The sequence below is a fragment of the Sminthopsis crassicaudata genome, chromosome 4, assembly GCF_048593235.1.
Source record: "Sminthopsis crassicaudata isolate SCR6 chromosome 4, ASM4859323v1, whole genome shotgun sequence".
In the NCBI taxonomy this organism is placed as follows: Eukaryota; Metazoa; Chordata; class Mammalia; order Dasyuromorphia; family Dasyuridae; genus Sminthopsis; species Sminthopsis crassicaudata.
Window position 1 is genome coordinate 179,890,081 of NC_133620.1, and position 16,657 is coordinate 179,906,737.

At 31.4% G+C, this 16,657-nt stretch overlaps 1 protein-coding gene across 6 annotated transcripts in view; it reads left to right on the forward strand.

Annotated features, from left to right (window-relative positions):
• Positions 1-16,657, forward strand: part of TBC1D32 (TBC1 domain family member 32) — a 171,621-nt gene that overhangs the window by 35,151 nt on the left and 119,813 nt on the right. For all 6 annotated transcript variants that reach the window (XR_012489220.1, XM_074309986.1, XM_074309982.1 and 3 more), the window contains 6 exons: positions 1,920-2,045; positions 7,590-7,668; positions 7,843-7,946; positions 8,038-8,099; positions 13,101-13,245; positions 14,622-14,681. Coding sequence is in view for 5 of the 6 variants with exons in the window: in XM_074309986.1 (XP_074166087.1) it covers positions 1,920-2,045; positions 7,590-7,668; positions 7,843-7,946; positions 8,038-8,099; positions 13,101-13,245; positions 14,622-14,681 (576 nt within the window). In the remaining variant the exon portion in view is untranslated. The remainder of the gene's footprint in view (positions 1-1,919; positions 2,046-7,589; positions 7,669-7,842; positions 7,947-8,037; positions 8,100-13,100; positions 13,246-14,621; positions 14,682-16,657) is intronic.

Below are 16,657 nucleotides of genomic sequence, written 5' to 3' on the forward strand. Positions count from 1 at the left end.
CTTTTTAAATTTACTTCTTTAAGACAGTGAATAATATCATATTTTCCCCAAGAAAAGGTGGAAAGGGAAAGGAAGACTGAAAAGGTTAACTACAGTTTAGAAAACTGAGCTTCCTTTCACAAAACATTTATCATTAGATCATCTCCTATTCAGAATCCAGTGGAAAAGGGGGCGATCAAACCACAGAAGCATGATCTTTTCTGCTAAACTATTGTCTTTTCTGCTTTGTGGATAACATCCTTGAGAAGGCCATTTGTAATATGTATCTTTTACTCTTTTAGCATCCTACAATTTGGCTTCTGACTTCATTCCACTGAAATTATACTTTACAAAGTTATTAATGATTTCTTAATTATTAAATCCAATGGTCTTTTCTTAATCTTCATTCTTGATTTTTCTCCAGCTGTTGATCACCCACTTCTCCTTGATTCTTCCTTTCCTCTAGTTTTTTGGGACATTTACTAAGACACATTGCCAGATATCCTCCAATTAAGAATATTTTGGGAGAGGGGAAAGTATATTGCTTCCCCTCCCCCGTTCTAAATGATGTAAGCCACAATTCAGAGATTTTTTTTTTTTCATTTGCCAATTTTTTTAAATTTTTTTTTCTTTTTAATTTTTATTTAATTTTATAATTATAACTTTTTTTTGACAGTACATATGAATGGGTAGTTTTTTACTACATTATCCCTTGCACTTACTTCTATTCAGATTTTTTTCCCTTCCTCCCCCAACCCCCTCCCCCAGATGGCAGGCAGTCTTATACATGTTAAATATATTACAGTATATTCTAGATACAATATATGTGTGTAGAATCAAATTTCTTGTTGCACAGGAAGAATTGGATTCAGAAGGTAAAAATAACAGTTTACACTCATTTCCCAGTGTTCCTTTTGTGGATGTAGCTGATTCTGTCCATCATTAATCAATTGGAATTGGATTAGCTCTTCTCTATGTTGAAGATATCCACTTCCATCAGCATACATCCTCATACAGTATCATTGTTGAAGTGTATAATGATCTTCTGTTTCTGCTCGTTTCACTTAGCATCAGTTGATGTAAGTCTCTCCAAGCCTCTCTGTATTTCTCCTGTTGGTCATTTCTTACAGAACAATAATATTCCATAACATTCATATACCATAATTTACCCAACCATTCTCCAATTGATGGACATCCATTCATCTTCCAGCTTCTAGCCACTCTGAAAAGGGCTGCCTCATTTGCCAATTAAAAAAAAAAATTAGGAGAATTAACACTTTTTTATTGTAGAGTACTTTCAAACTTTACAAACTTGTGCATGTTACTTTTTTTTTTTTTTTTTAAGCCTTATTTCAGTAGAAGAATTGGAAAGAAACATAGAATCACCATATGCTTTGTCTTAAGGCCAAGATAGGGATGAGTGGGGATAAATTTCACTTTGCTTATGTTTCCATTGTTTGATTGCCACTGTTTCTACTGGATTCTGAATAGGAGATGATTTAATGATAAATGTTTTGTGAAAGGAAGCTCAGTTTTCTAAACTGTAGTTAGCCTTTTCAGTCTTCCTTTCCCTTTCTATCTTTTCTTGAGGAAAAGATGATATTATTCAAATGTCAAAGAAAATTATATATGTGATTAGAATTGTAGTCTAAAAGACTTTAGTACTCTTGATTTTTAATTAAGAAATTATTCTTGCTTTGACATAAGGATGCCTTTGCTTTTTTTTTTTTTTTTTAAATGCATAATGTTTAAGACATTGGCTCATAAGACAATTTTAAAGAAGATCTGTTTTCTTTTACAGTACATTTCTGAATTATTCAAATTCAACTATTCAGTCATTTATTAAAGGTTTCTTATTTTCCTGGTCCTATGTCATTAACATATATTAATGTTATATGTTTATGTTAATATAATATGTGGGTTTTCTTCTGATGTCTTAGGTACGACTTGAAGCAATGCTAGCATTGTGCTCTGCTCCTCCTTCTGATGTATTAAACTGTGAAAACTGGACTACTCTTTGTGAAAAACTTACAGTATCTCTTGCAGATCCTGATCCTGCATTTAATGTAAGGATTCACTAATTTATGGAAATGTTAAAGACAAATCCTTTTATTATGTAAAATAAACTGTTCATTTTTTCTATATTTACAGAAATAGTTCAGAAAAATGATAAGCATTATTTTTGCCTTTAAGAATTTTGAATCAACAATTTAGTCTAAATTAAAAATTGTCTTTGGATTTATGATTAGATGAAAACTTTTGTTATGTATGTTGAGTTATTTAAATACCACTATTTTGTTATTCAAATGTTTTAAGTGCTAAACAAAGTTAACGTGGTTTTGTTTTATAATACTACAAGAATTATTAAATAAATCTTAAAAATAATAGTTAAAATTTATATATATTTTAAAGTTTGGAAAAAGCTTTACAAATATTTTGTCTTTTTATCTTCATAACAACTCCAGGAAGTATGGCTATTATATCTCCAATTTTCATATAAGAACATTGAAACAGACAAAGTAAAATAAGTTTAATTTCCTGGGGTCACTTAGGTATCTGAGACTGAATTTGAACCCAGGCTTTTCTGACTCCAGGTTTAGTTTTTTGTTCACTACCTGTATCACCTAGTTGTTTCATGCCTATAATAGCACAAAATTTAACCAGGCTTTTAAGATTATCATTTTTATTAAGTTAGGATATAGCCAAATATCTGCTATTCTTTTGCTTTGAGTAAAATTATTCGCTTCTAGAAGATTTGTGTAGTTATAGATGCTATAGTCTTTAAAAATGAGTGAGAAAGAGTGATAAACTAGAATTTATTAATTTTTGTTGGGACTTTTAATAAACAAGTTTTTGTTTATAATCATTTATCGAATTGAAGAGTTAAGTGATTTCAATTAGTGTCCTACTTCTTCCCCTTCTAATAATACCAGATCATTTCTGGTTGAGTTATTTAATCTTTTTGACACCCAGTTTATCTGTAGAAGTATTCATAATACACTACCTGCCTCATATGGTATTTGTGAAGAAAATGTTATAAGTTATAAATCATTGTATAAATGTGAGGCATTGATATTACTGACACCAAAGTTGTATGGTAGTGGGTAAATTTAAAGCCAAAATATTAGTAGTCATCTGAAGATGATTTAAAAAATAGAAAATTTCTGTAATTATATGTCATAGGAAATATTTCAATTTGTATATAAATTTTAATAAACATCTTATTTAAAGAAAAGCTTATAACTGGAATGAAATGAAATTGAAAAACATTTATTAAGTGCTTACTGGTTTCTGTGCCTCTCCTTGATTGATTTTTTGAAAAATGTTGTCTACCCATATTAACCTCCCACTTCCTCATCCTCTCACACTAAGCTTTAGTTCACTATTAAATTCAAGATCCAGTGTAAATTCTTCTTTGCAGCATATAAAGGTCCTCATAATCTGGCCCCTCCTTAGCCTTCCAGTCATACACTTTATGTCCTTTCATACACCTTAAAACCAATTAGAGAAGCCATTTCCATGGAGGCATTCTTTTCCTCAATTACTACCTAGCTTCAATCATTGAATGGGCATTGCCTCATTCAAACTGAGACCTGTTAAAGACCTTAACTTAAAAAGGCCAAGGTCTCCCACTGCATCCAGAAGCATCTCTAGTCATCTGATTTGTATCTGACCATTGGACCCAGATTGCTCCAGATGAAAAACTGAGGCAGGTAATCTTGCCCATCCCTCCCTCCCTTAAATCCAATTTATTTGCATGTCATGACTTGACTTCCCTGATGTCCCTAGCTTCCTTCAAAATCTAGCTTAAAATCTGTCTTCTAAATGAGACCTTTCCTGGTCTTCCTCCACTCCTTTTCCTCCTACTCAAATTCACATTTACCTTTACATACTTTTGGCAAATTAACCAACCACCGATTGCCTTGGTTTCCTTAACTGTAAAATGGGAATGATAATAATAGCACCATATGTAGTTGTTAGGATCAAATAAGCTAATATTTGTAAAGCCTTTAGCACAGTGCTTGGCCCATGGTAAATACAAAATAAGTTTTTCCATTCATCTTTTCTATTAAAATGAATCCTCCTTGAAGGGAAGGAATTATTTTGGTGAGTCAGTCAAAAATATTTACTTACTATGTTCCATACACTGTGCTAAATGCTGGGAATATACAAAATTAGCAAATGATAGTGTTTCAAGGAGTTCATAATCTAATGGAGAGACAACAAGTAAACATATATGTACAGAGACGTTACTATAGGATAAAGCAGAAATAATAAGTAATACGGAAGGCGCTAGAATTAAAGAGTGGTTGAGAAAGGCTTCTTGTGGAAGATGAGATTTAGTTGAGACTTGAAAGAAATCCAAGAGTTCAGTAGGAAGAGATGGGTAGGGAGAGTATTCCAGGCATGGAGGATAGCTAAAGAAAATGCCCAGAGTGGAGAGATTAAGTGTCATTTGTGGAACAGCAAGGAGACAAATGTCACTCTATTGAAGAATGTTTGACACAGAGGAAAGTGCAAGAAGATTGGAAACATAGAGGTTTAGAAAAGACCATTAAATTTGATAGGAGATCATTAGTAATTTTGGAAAGCAATTTCATTGAAATATTGAAATCAGAAGCTTGATTATAGGATGTTATTAATAGAGTAAGTGGAAAAGTAGAGACATCTATTGCAGATGGCCTTCTCTAGAAGTTTAGCCACAATCAGAAAAGATATAGAATAGTAATTTAGTTGGGATGGAAGGATCAAGTGAAGATTTTTTGAGAATGGAGAATACATGAGAATATTTGTAGGCAGTAGGAAAGAAGACAAGAAGTGCTTGAAGATAAGTGATCAAATGGGAATGACAGAGGGGCAATCTAGTGGAGTAAATGGGATGAGCTGGGATCACTTTTGTAGTTGGAATAGGTTTTGGTAAGGAGTAAGGTCACCTCCTAGTGTGAAATGGGGTTAAAGGAGGAAATAATGGCAGGTAGTATTTGATTGATTTGAGATGAGAAATAGGAGACAAGAAGGAGCTCAGGGCGAAAAGCCTCAATTTTTTTTCTGCAAAATATGAAGGAGGATTTTCAGTGAGAGGTTTGGATATCCTAGGAAGGTATACCATAAGAGTAGATGTAGCTATGGGATCTTTGAAGTGGAATGAAAAATATTGAAGATCTATTATGGAAAATAGAATAGAAGTTAATAAACTGTTTCACTGTTGTTGTTGATTTGTAACTTAATTTGTACCCTCAGGCTTAGTTCAGTGCCTGGCACTAGGTAAAGCTTAAAAATTGCTTGTTGTTTGCCAACCATTATGCCATATAAAAAGTTTGTTATTAGGCAGACAGTTTTTATCAAGTGAATTTTTTTAAAAAGGTTATAATAGTTTATTGTTTTTCAGTAAAGTTTTTCAAATAGTTTGGTCTATTTTCTAGAAATTATAGTTTTATTTCCTCCTTTTTTTGGTTACACATTTTATATATCATTTTGCTAAAGCTTACCTTTAAATTCTGTAGAATATTTTGTGCTAAATTTGGCAAGATAGAATAGAATATTAAATATGGAAATGACCTTTGTGATTTTATCTAATTTTGCAGATGATACTTAATAAGTACAGTTGACTTTTCCAGGGTTACCCAGTTAGCTAGTGACACTGTTGGGACTAGAATCTGTTATCATGTCAGTGCCTACTGCCTAAATATTAGCATCTCTTTTGTTCTATCACTTATAACTTATATCCATGTAAAATTATGATATAATGTAATGAAGATAAATGATTGTATCTTGTAGACTTTAAGATAGTTTTTTGAGCTTTTGTTACTTTGTAAAATTTTTATAAGAAGAAAAGCTGTTTAATTGAAGATACTTCAATATTTCAAACACCAGAGGGTGCTGCAGACTACTTATTATAAACTAAACAATTTTAATCCATAGTAATGACATGAGAAATGCCTTTTTGGATTATGTTTTTAATATTTCCGGTGTTCTTTCATTTCAAGGTCAATTAGAGCATTGTGTTATATTTTTATTTCTTCTTGGTTCAATAAAGAATATATTCAGTAAATACTTTATGAGATTGACAGTTTAGAAAACAATTAAGGTCATTTAAATATTTTATGTAAAATACTTTGATAATTTTAGTTTTAAGTTAGTGATCCCCATAAAATGCAGTTTTTAATAATTTTACTTATTAATGTTTAGCACTGGGTCTTTTTTACAGCAATGGACAGTACCTTTACATAAAATAATCAGATAAATATTGAAATAAGAAAAGTTATAGAAGCAATTATTTTGGATTAGGAAGTTCAGCAAGAAATTATTTTCATTCCTAACATGTGCACTAAAAGTTTCTAGTAATTTTAATTCCATACTTCTAGTGACTTTTTTTTTTTTTTTTTTTTTTTTTTTTGGCAAAACACTTTAGTAGCATACAAGTAGCTAATAATATCGTTAGTTGAAATATTATGATTTTCTGTCAATTCACTGCAAGTGAAACTTTATGTTTGCTAAAGAGTTAAGTATCTTGGATTTGGCACAAATTTTTCAGGATTGCTAGGGAATTTTTAGTCACTTGCTAGTGGAACTACCTTATGTAAAAATATGGAAAATAAGATTTAATTATTATAATTTAAAACACTGCTTTTATGTTAAAGTTGATACAATATGAAATTAATGAAAAGGATGACCTGTATTGCTTAGTTGCTTCCATTTTTTATAATTTATTGTAATAGTTTAACATAATATATAACATTAAAATAATACATATGATATATATATATATGCATATATATATATATATTTATATATATATTTATATATATAGTCATCATAAAAGTAGAGGAAGAGCGTAGGGAGAGAATTGACTTTAAAGTTGAAAAGACTTATGTTCAAGGCCTGCCTTTGTTTGTTTGATCTTGGGTAAATCTCATAGATTTTAATTCTATTAGATTTTTTAAGTATAAGAAGCAACATATTATAATATAATGTTGAGAGTTGGCCAGAGTAAGGAAGATCCAAATTCAAGTGGGATCTCAGGCACATACTGGCTGAGTGACTGTGAAATGCATCACATCTCTTTAAGACTGCTTTTCAGAACACTTAGTGCTCTACATTTGTAAAAGTGGTGGTCTTACCAAGAGCTTTGTATAGTAATGAATTTATAGGACTGGAGCTCCTTCTCTATTGTCATGACCATGTCTTTCTTTTCTTTGAGGGTAAGAAAAAGGTAATTAGGGAAATGTTTCTACTTTGAAATTCAACAAAATAAATTAGGATTTGAAAAAAAGTGATTAAATTCAGTCAGAAGACATTGTGAATATCTCTTTTCTATAATTTGTTGCCCCATGTAGATATTCCAAATTGTGATATATATTTTAAGATATGTTTGTATCCTAAAAACTCCAACTTGATTAATTGATATCATTTTATAATATCTGCTTTGGTTGGCCACTATCAATTCTTTTATAAATAGAAATCTAAGTAGATACGTGAGTGACTGACTTCTCTTCCCTGTGTTCATTATTCTTTTTTGCAAAGTTAAAACAGCCATTTATTTTGCACAGATTCCTCTTATATTCGTTGATTGGAATGTTAGCTGTAAATATTCTATTCTTTTTCTACAGGATCGAATTTTGAAATTCTATGCACAGACATTTACTCTTTCACCATTGCATATAACCAAAGAAATTTATACAAGCTTAGGTATGTACATTGTACATTTTTTCTCACATTTTTCTCATATATTTCTATTTATGCCTTATATAGACATACACAACTTGGAAAATGGGTGGAGAATAGCTGTCAGAAAATACCAAATGTGTGGTGTAATGATACCCTTTTGCTGTTACATTTTATTTTTTTTATTTTTTTTTCTAGCTAGACATTTGGAATTATATTTTCTTTCGGGTGAAAACCATATTCCAACTCTGTTGACTGGGGTAGATGTTACTCATCCTAATGTAATCCGTTTACTTAAAAAGGTACAAATTGATTAAATATATATTCCTTTGAATTTAGTTTTATATTTCAGAATTCCTGTTTTTCAAATTGTGTTCCTGTCTTCTGTTATAGGTACGTCTTCTAAATGAATATCAAAAGGAAGTTCCATCTTTTTGGATTCGTCATCCAGAAAAGTAAGTCCTTTAGAAAATGTCAGATTTAGAAGTATAAATGTGGATTTGACTACTTCTCATATTTCACATGAAACTTAATATAATATTTAGTAATAGGATTAAGAATTGGATCTGTGATTTAATTGATATATTTATGTATGTAAGATGGTCAGAATAATAAATTTTTAATTATCCTTTTATGTTGTTTTCACAATTATATTGTAATTCTAAATAGTTCATTCTATACAACACATAGACAGCATAGAATAATAGTTGCACCAAGAAGAGAGTGAAGATCTGGGTTTTAATCCTGATTTAGTCATCAATGACTTGCTAATTTAGACATTTGTTTTTTAGCCTTCTTAATGCCAAGCTGTGGCAAATTGGTTGGTTTCTCTCAGATAGGAAATATAGGTAAATGTAATTGTTCTCTCAGATAGGAAATATATATATATATATATCAATATATAAATGTAATTCTCACTCAAATATGAAGTAAAACCTGTAAGAATGATGAAATTGTCTGCATTCTGGAAATGACACACAGCTCTTAGAGTTATTTCTTTATGGATGGTAAGAAATAGGTTTAGATTTTTTGACATCTTTCAAGGGGTAGCTTGTTCTCAAAGCCTCTGTGTTGGTCAGAGTGAAGCCTAGCAAGGAATCCATACATTGAAGCATATTTCACCTATGATGCTTTTAAACTGGGTGTTTTCCTGTTTCTGGTTAAATATGCTTGTATAAATGTGGTAACTAAGAAGAGTCAGATGATCTTTGTTCTAATAATCATTCTATCATTAATGCCAGTTACCAATTTAGTTTTCAACTATGTGACTCTTCTATTGTATGCCAACATTTTCTCATTTGTAACACAGAGATTTGGTTAAATGATATCTATAGCTTATTCCAACTGTAGAATTATATTTTATACTTTATTAAAGGAGAATGATCCAGAATAAATTAAAGAATTAAATTATATTAATTTTGCCCCAACAGAAATGCTATCGTCATCTTTAAGAAGAATAAAGTTACAAAGAGATAAAAATACTTTTTCCCTTCCCTGACATATCTTGTGTCAGTTTTGTCACTTTTGGAATTTCAAGGAATAATGAATAGAGGTAAAACCTCATGTTAAGTTGCTCTAACTACAGGGATTGTTAATAGTATATAAGGCTGCTTTAGTAAATGTACTCACTTATACAAGAAATATTCAAAACATGTTCCCTGCTTCCCTCTCATTTCAATACCCCACTAGCCTGGTTTGGGAAAATGAAACTGCATATGTGCCTGGAGTCCAGACAATGGCGCTTTCCAAGACACTTTGTAGGACTCAGATCTATTATGTATATATTTTAGATATAAAGATCTGTGTGAGTATTACATTGAAATAGACAAAAGGAGGGGCAGCTAAGTGGTACAGTGGATAGAGCACAAGCCCTGAAGTCAGGAGGATCTGAGTTCAAATCTGACCTCAAACACTTAACACTTCCTGGCTGTGTGACCCTGGGCAAGTCACTTAACCCCAACTGCCTCAGCAAAAACAAAAACAAAAAAAGTGAAGTAGACAAAAGGAGATGATTCCTCTTCAAAATGTTCTAGAATAAACATATTTCACGTTTAGAGTATCAATCAAATCAATCAAAAAATAGTTTTTAAAAGGAAAAAGTACAGTATTATTCTTTTAATAAACTGGCTTGCAATCTGGTAGGTCTCCTACCCCATAGCACAACAGGTTTATAGAAATGTATATAGAATAATAGTCCTCCTTTCCCCCCCCTTCTGTGAAGTCTTTTATACCAGGTTGACAAATTATCTGCATAAATACAATTACTCGCTCACCGAGGAAGTGAAGTCAATGAGGACAAGACCATAGAGGATGGGAGAAGAGCCAAGGCTTCCCCCTCTGGCTGTGAAGCTGGTTTTAGTTACAGACACTGCCCTTGATTTCTCTAGCAATGTATAGAAGATGCGCTGTGAAAGAAAGAAAGCTACATAAAAGATTTGGTCCCCAAATGGGCTTATGAAGAGTTAGATATGATTGAACTACAAGAAAAGAAAGGATTCCTTTAGAGGTTAAGGGCTGTATTCATGGGTGTTTTTCCATCATGTTAGTTGTTTTTATTTCCTTGTCCTTCACTCTCTTCTTAATAAAGGGCCTTTGCACAAATCAAGCTATGTATTCTTAATGTTTGTTGTCTGGCTCTAAAGTACATTCTTGTGCATCAAGCTATGCTCTAGAATGTCTAGTTTCCTTTTTTCCAGATATTGCTAGAGCAGAGTAACATCTTCCCAAATTCTGGGATTTGGGCTTCACATTTATATTGTTTCAATAGTTACTCCAAAGAATCGAGCTCTTGGAGTTGCAGAGTTGAGAGGATTGATGTTTTCTTGTGGCCGTTTACCTGATGAATGTTTTTAAACAGGATGGGGGGAAAAAAACAAAACAAAAACAAAAAAAACCAACATGATTCTAAGAAAGGAAGTTGAATATTTAACATGTATTGGTTGATCTGCCAGGGTGGGGGGGGGGGAGGAAGGAGGGGAAAAATTGGAAAAAAAGTTTTGGCAATTGTCAACGTTGCAAAATTGCCCATGCAAATATCTAGTAAATAAAAACTATTATTATAAAAAAAAAAAAAAAGAAAGGGAGTTGAAAGATGATTATCTCTATGCAAAGAATAAGTAATTTTACTTGAACTGGGGCTGTTGGCTGCTTCTAATGATAGGCAGTTATGGTGAATATGACATGACAAGTAAGTGATAAATCTATTTGATGATGCTGAACAAATTATAAAGCTGGAATCCTTAACCTGAAGTTCATGAACATCTTTTTAAAAATATTTGGATAATATGTATTTTATTTTATTCATATAAAGACATTATTTTGAGAATGAGTTCTTAGACTTCATCAGACTGCCAAAGGTCCACCCAAAAAAAAATAAAATAAAATAAAACCCCTTATAGAGGTTGAATCAGTGGATGAAAAGGTTCAGATAAAATTGGATTTTATGCACTGGGTCAGAATAAACTTGGTCAGAAATCAGGTCTGTGTATACACTGAATTCAGATTTAATGATCAGTTATGAACAGGGTCAGAAGATGTCAGAGTTAGTGCTTTGTAGTCAAACCTGAAACAAAGAGTGAGATTAATACTAGAGAAAAAGAACAAAAGGTTCAGAGAGTTATTTTATTTAACAGTGGCAATATGTGAATTGATTTTTCTTCTTCTGTTAATCTTCAGTCTTCTTCCTGCTCCCCAAAGTTTTTATATTTGACTGAATGAACCCTGAATGATTAGAAGATATGTATTTATGTAATATTTATATATATAAACATATGTGCATGTGTATACATTCTCACAGTTAGTTGTGAGACCAAATCCATTCAAGAAGATAATAAAATTGTTTCCTTGCCTCTTTTATGTGATAACTATTTTTTGCCTTTGAATTCATGCCTACTCCATTTCTTTGTTTAGAATATCCTTCCATCTCTCATTTTAAGCAAGTCTTAGTTATTCTTTAAGACTGATATTATATAAGTTCTTTTCTGATAATGCCATTCCTTCTTGATTTCCAACTTTATTATAAAATACATATGTTCTTTATTACATTTTAATTTTGAATTGAATATTGTCTTGTAATAGCCATTATTGTTCCATATAGTTTAGTCTATTTGACCACTAAGTTGTTGTCTTCTGGAGAAAGGAGACAAAGTTGTATACACTTTGCTTATTCCTCACCATACAATAAATATAGTGTGTACCCAATACTCATTCTTTTTGTCTTTTGATGATTTTGTATGGTAACTTTTCTGAATGGAGATGTTAATTTGATGAATATAAAACTCAAGACTTTTGACCTACCTTTATTTCTATGGGCATTACAACTTAACTTTAAATGATTGTAGCATGACTTCTAATAATGTGCTCACATACTCTATGTCAAACCTCCTACTTCTCTGTCTCTCTCTCTCTCTTTCTCTATCTCCCATCTTAAGGGATATACTTTCCTGACCAATTGATTACTCGGTAAAGCATCATCTATATTACATATAACCTTTTCTTCCATTTTCTACTGTATTATATCATTTCTTTCACACCGCTTTCTTTTCATCTTCAAAGTTATATTATTAAAAACTAAAGTAGTATTAAAGTGAACTACTAGTCAAAATTTGTTTTCCCATTTGAAAATATCAATCAATCAATCAATATTGTCTTAAACCTTACATTTCTTTATATATTAACTAACTGTTCAGTTTTTGGACTCCATTCTAAAGAAAAATCTTTATAAAATGTATATATTTAAATAGTTAATATTCATTTAAAAGTACTTTATATGGCATTTTTATAGAAGTTATTTTAAATTATTTTCATATTATGTTTATTTTCTTGGTCTTCTAATGAGAAATAATATTGTAATCAATTAGACATTTTAAAAGAGTCTACTAAGTGTTAGGAATTATGCTAAATATTGAGGATGCCAAAAAAGGCAAAGAACATTTCCTTCCCTCAAGGGGCCTATTGTCTAATGTATAGACAACAAATAAATAATTATACATAAACAAGCTTTATACTATAGGATTAATCGGAAAAACTTAATAAAGAGAAAGGGCTAGAATTAAGAGAGCTTGGAAAAGATTTCCTGTAGAAGAAGGTCTTTCAAGGAGTCCAGTGTCACTATATGAAAGAATGAGAGTAAATTTATTGGATTATGTTATTGCTTTAAGATAATGATGATGGACTAAAAACTTTATTTTCTTTGGTATTCATGCAATAATAAGATTTATAGGTGTTGAGAGTAAATGAATTTTTGATTATGAATTATTAAAGCTTGATTTTTGTTACCATTGAAATATTCTAGTGTCTTGATTAAATTCTACTCAATTAATTTGATTAAGTCTGTATTATTCTTTCTTCCATTAATTAAAGTGAGCAATTTAGAATACATGACTTCTAAGATCATCTATTGATCATATTCTGAAAATAATTCAAGTAACTTTTTTTTTTTTTTTTTTAATTTCAAGGTATATGGAAGAAATTGTGGAAAGTACTCTGTCACTACTATCAATTAAGCATGATCAAAGTCTACTTGTCTCACAAAAAATTTTGGATCCAATCTATTTTTTGGCATTACTTGATGTTAAGGCTGTCTGGTTCAAAAAATGGATGGTAAGAAAAAATGGAATTTGTTGATTGATTGTAAATGCCATAATATTGTGTTTATTGTATAAAGTCAGAAAACTTAAAAAATCTGTTAAAAGCTATTTATTTATTTAGTGAAGTCTGAGTATAATATATCAAATTATTTTAGATCAATTACATTTTCATGCACAGAAATTAATATTCATCTTATCTATTCTTTTTATGTTTATAATTTTAAATAGGTATAATAGAACATTGGGGGTAAAACCAACATTCACTATCCTATGCCATCAATAGATAGCTTGAACTTGAACATGTGATTTATAAAATATATACTTTGTGGTTACTGACCTTTTTCCCAGAAATCTTGTGCTTCTTGTTAGTAGTAACAGACCTCTTTTGCTATAAGGTTTTCTTTTATGAACCAATGTTGCTACTTTTCATAGCTGCTACTTAAAGCTTAAAAGAGCCATTGGTAAAACCTTATGCCTTCTAATTCTGATTATTTCTCTTCCTTTGAATGGTATGATAAGCAAATAGTACAGAAGTTTGGAAAGAAAGACCATGTATACCGCTTTAGGAGAGTAAGTTTCCCATACAGCTAACAATATGTCATACATTGATGATTAACAATTTCCATCAAACTTACCAAGAATATTTTTCCCCTGGCATTTGATTTTTGAGAAAGATAAATAGTGACAATATTTATTGATATTTTAAGATGATCAAAAGGTAATATTACTACCACTGTAAGTACAAATTCATCCATTCTGTCACACTATCTAAATCTCTATTTTTGTCTCCAGTAATGTGGGGAAGGCAGGATAAAAGTGCCAGGAAGAGTTAGTTTCAAATCCTATCTCTGGTTCTTATAGATTAAGTGACCCTATGCATCCCTAAGTGACCTTCATCTTTTAGTGCTCCTGGCAATTCTTTAAGATGATAAATTGCTCTGGAGAGAGAAAGAACCAATCTACATTGCTAGAAGATGTTTTCTTATCTGGAGTTCTCTATTCTTTAGAAAATCTAGATCTAGTAATTCTTGTTACTCTGGGCCCAGTTTTCGACCCATTTGCTATGGTTTTAAAAAAAAAAAAAAAAAAAAGCTTGATATATATTTGAGTGCAAATTAAAGTAGTGAATATTTTTCTTCTTCTCTCCCATCTCTAAATGATAAAATAGTTTTGTGAAATGCATTTATTCATTTCAGTTCTCTTGATTGCTTTGGTTTTAATCCAATGCTAATAGAGAAATCTGCCTGGTGCTGATTAGGATGACTGAAAACTTAATTTATTGTGTCATTAATTATATAATTATTGGAAATGATGCATAAAAACTGATTTTGGGACATTATAATTTGAACATTAAATGAAATATAATTTAATTTTTTCCCTTAATTTTAGCATGCATATTATAGCAGAACTGTGGTCTTACGGCTTCTTGAAAAAAAATATAAATCTCTGGTAAGTACAAATATATAAGAATTTAGAGGAAATAGTATTACTAAAAGCAAAAACTGTGTGGATCACTTTTCATAACCAATATCCAAAGATAGGTTTACTGATATACAAACTAAGCAAAATTATAAGCCAAGTTTTTAGTTTAACCTTTGAAACCAGAATACTTTCAAGCTCAAAAGAACTGAAATTGGAAGCTCTCAGATGGAAGGATAGTGGGGATTGAGGAGGGGGTTGGGAAATACATAAAGTTAATGCCAAAGTAGCAATAATTAAAGAATGGAACAATCTTGTAATAGCAGTATTTTAAAATTATATATAATATGATGTTGAGCAGCTATTAGTAGAAGAAAAAAGCATCAGATCCTGTGGAAAATATCTGAAATTATAAAGAAGAGACACAGAAAAATTCAGGTACAAAAAGAATTTTGAAATTGTCCAAATTGGTTTAAGAATTAAAAATAATGAACACAAGAAATTGGAAGGAAAAATTGGATTACATTAAAAAAGTCAGTTAACATTTATTAAAGTCTCATTATAGGTATTTGTAAAGTCTGGGCTAGCTCCCTAAAGGGCTCAGAATCAGCCAGAGTCAGGATAAGCAAAAGTCCTTGCCCCACGTTGAGCGCCAAAATGTAATGTTCTTCTGTTCTCTAAATTGTAATCGTTCTCTTGGGGGCAGATTTTCTTGGGGAGCTTCTAGAGGCAGCCTTGGTTTTAGTTCCTGTCAGAATGTCTCCAGCCAGCTTCTGTCTCTAGCTCCCTCCGAATCCAAAGCCTCCAGCCAGCCCCAAGGTAGACATGGGAATGAAATCTTGACTCTGAATCTCCTACAGTGTGGGAATCAGACTCTGCCTCCGAGAGTGTGGGATTGTGGGTTTCCCAGAAGTCAATCCTAGTTGTGAATCTCCCAGAAGTCCGTGAGCAGGTTTTTCCTTTAGACTTGTGAATCTCCTGGACTTGTGAATCCACTGAATCCTGGCTCTGAATCTCCTCAAACTTCCCTGAAGTTCTCCGGGGAAGTCCTCTCCTTGCCCAATCCAGACTCTTAGTGGGCTTTTATATCCTCCCAGAGAATGGGCTTGTGGGTACTCCCTGGGCTTGTGGGAGCTCCTTAAAGGACCAATGAGCAAACTCCTTTAAAGGTGTAAACTCTGAGCTAGAGAGTTGTTAAGTACCAGACAACTGACTTAGCACCTAGTAATAATCCTAACAGGTATTATTGTGAAACATTTTTTTTAAAGACATATTCTATGTCATATAAGATAAGGGGAAACCCTTGCGAAATATGTGGAAAGAACAAGAATACATTAAATATATTATAGATGCACATATTTCTCCTCTCCCTGAAATGAGACTTCATTATACAAAATAACAGAAGTTTGAACTCAAATCAGGTCAAAGTTTGTCTCCCTCTTTATCATTTTGTGATCTATGCATGGAGAAACATTTTTAGATGCAATATTCTTTTTTAAGTTAAGAAACAGTTCTCCAGTTATGCTTATGACTTATATCCATGTTAATTCTTTTAAATAAATGGAAATCCAATCTTCACAGTCATGTGTACAATAAGCAGTACCTATATACCCATATAGATTCAGCTGAGGTCCTGCCACATGTACTAATCCTTGGTAGCAAGGGAACGATAAGAATGTTTGAAATCAATTCATTTATGTGAAAAGTTTAATATATGATACTTTAGCCTTATAATACATAAAATTCTATGATACAAATCTTTATAACAAAATAGATTTTGTTCTATGATAGATTAAATCATACCCCTTTTTGTACAGAGAACTTTATGTTATAAACTAAAATGGAAACCTTATGTTATTCTTATTCCCTGAAATCATCATTGTAATAGAGTTCTGTCATATGGTAAAAAAAAATACTTTGGCCCACCTATATTTTCACAAACCTTTGTTAAATAAGCACATTATGTTGATGTTATTCATCTATAGGCAGTAATTATCAGTATCCCG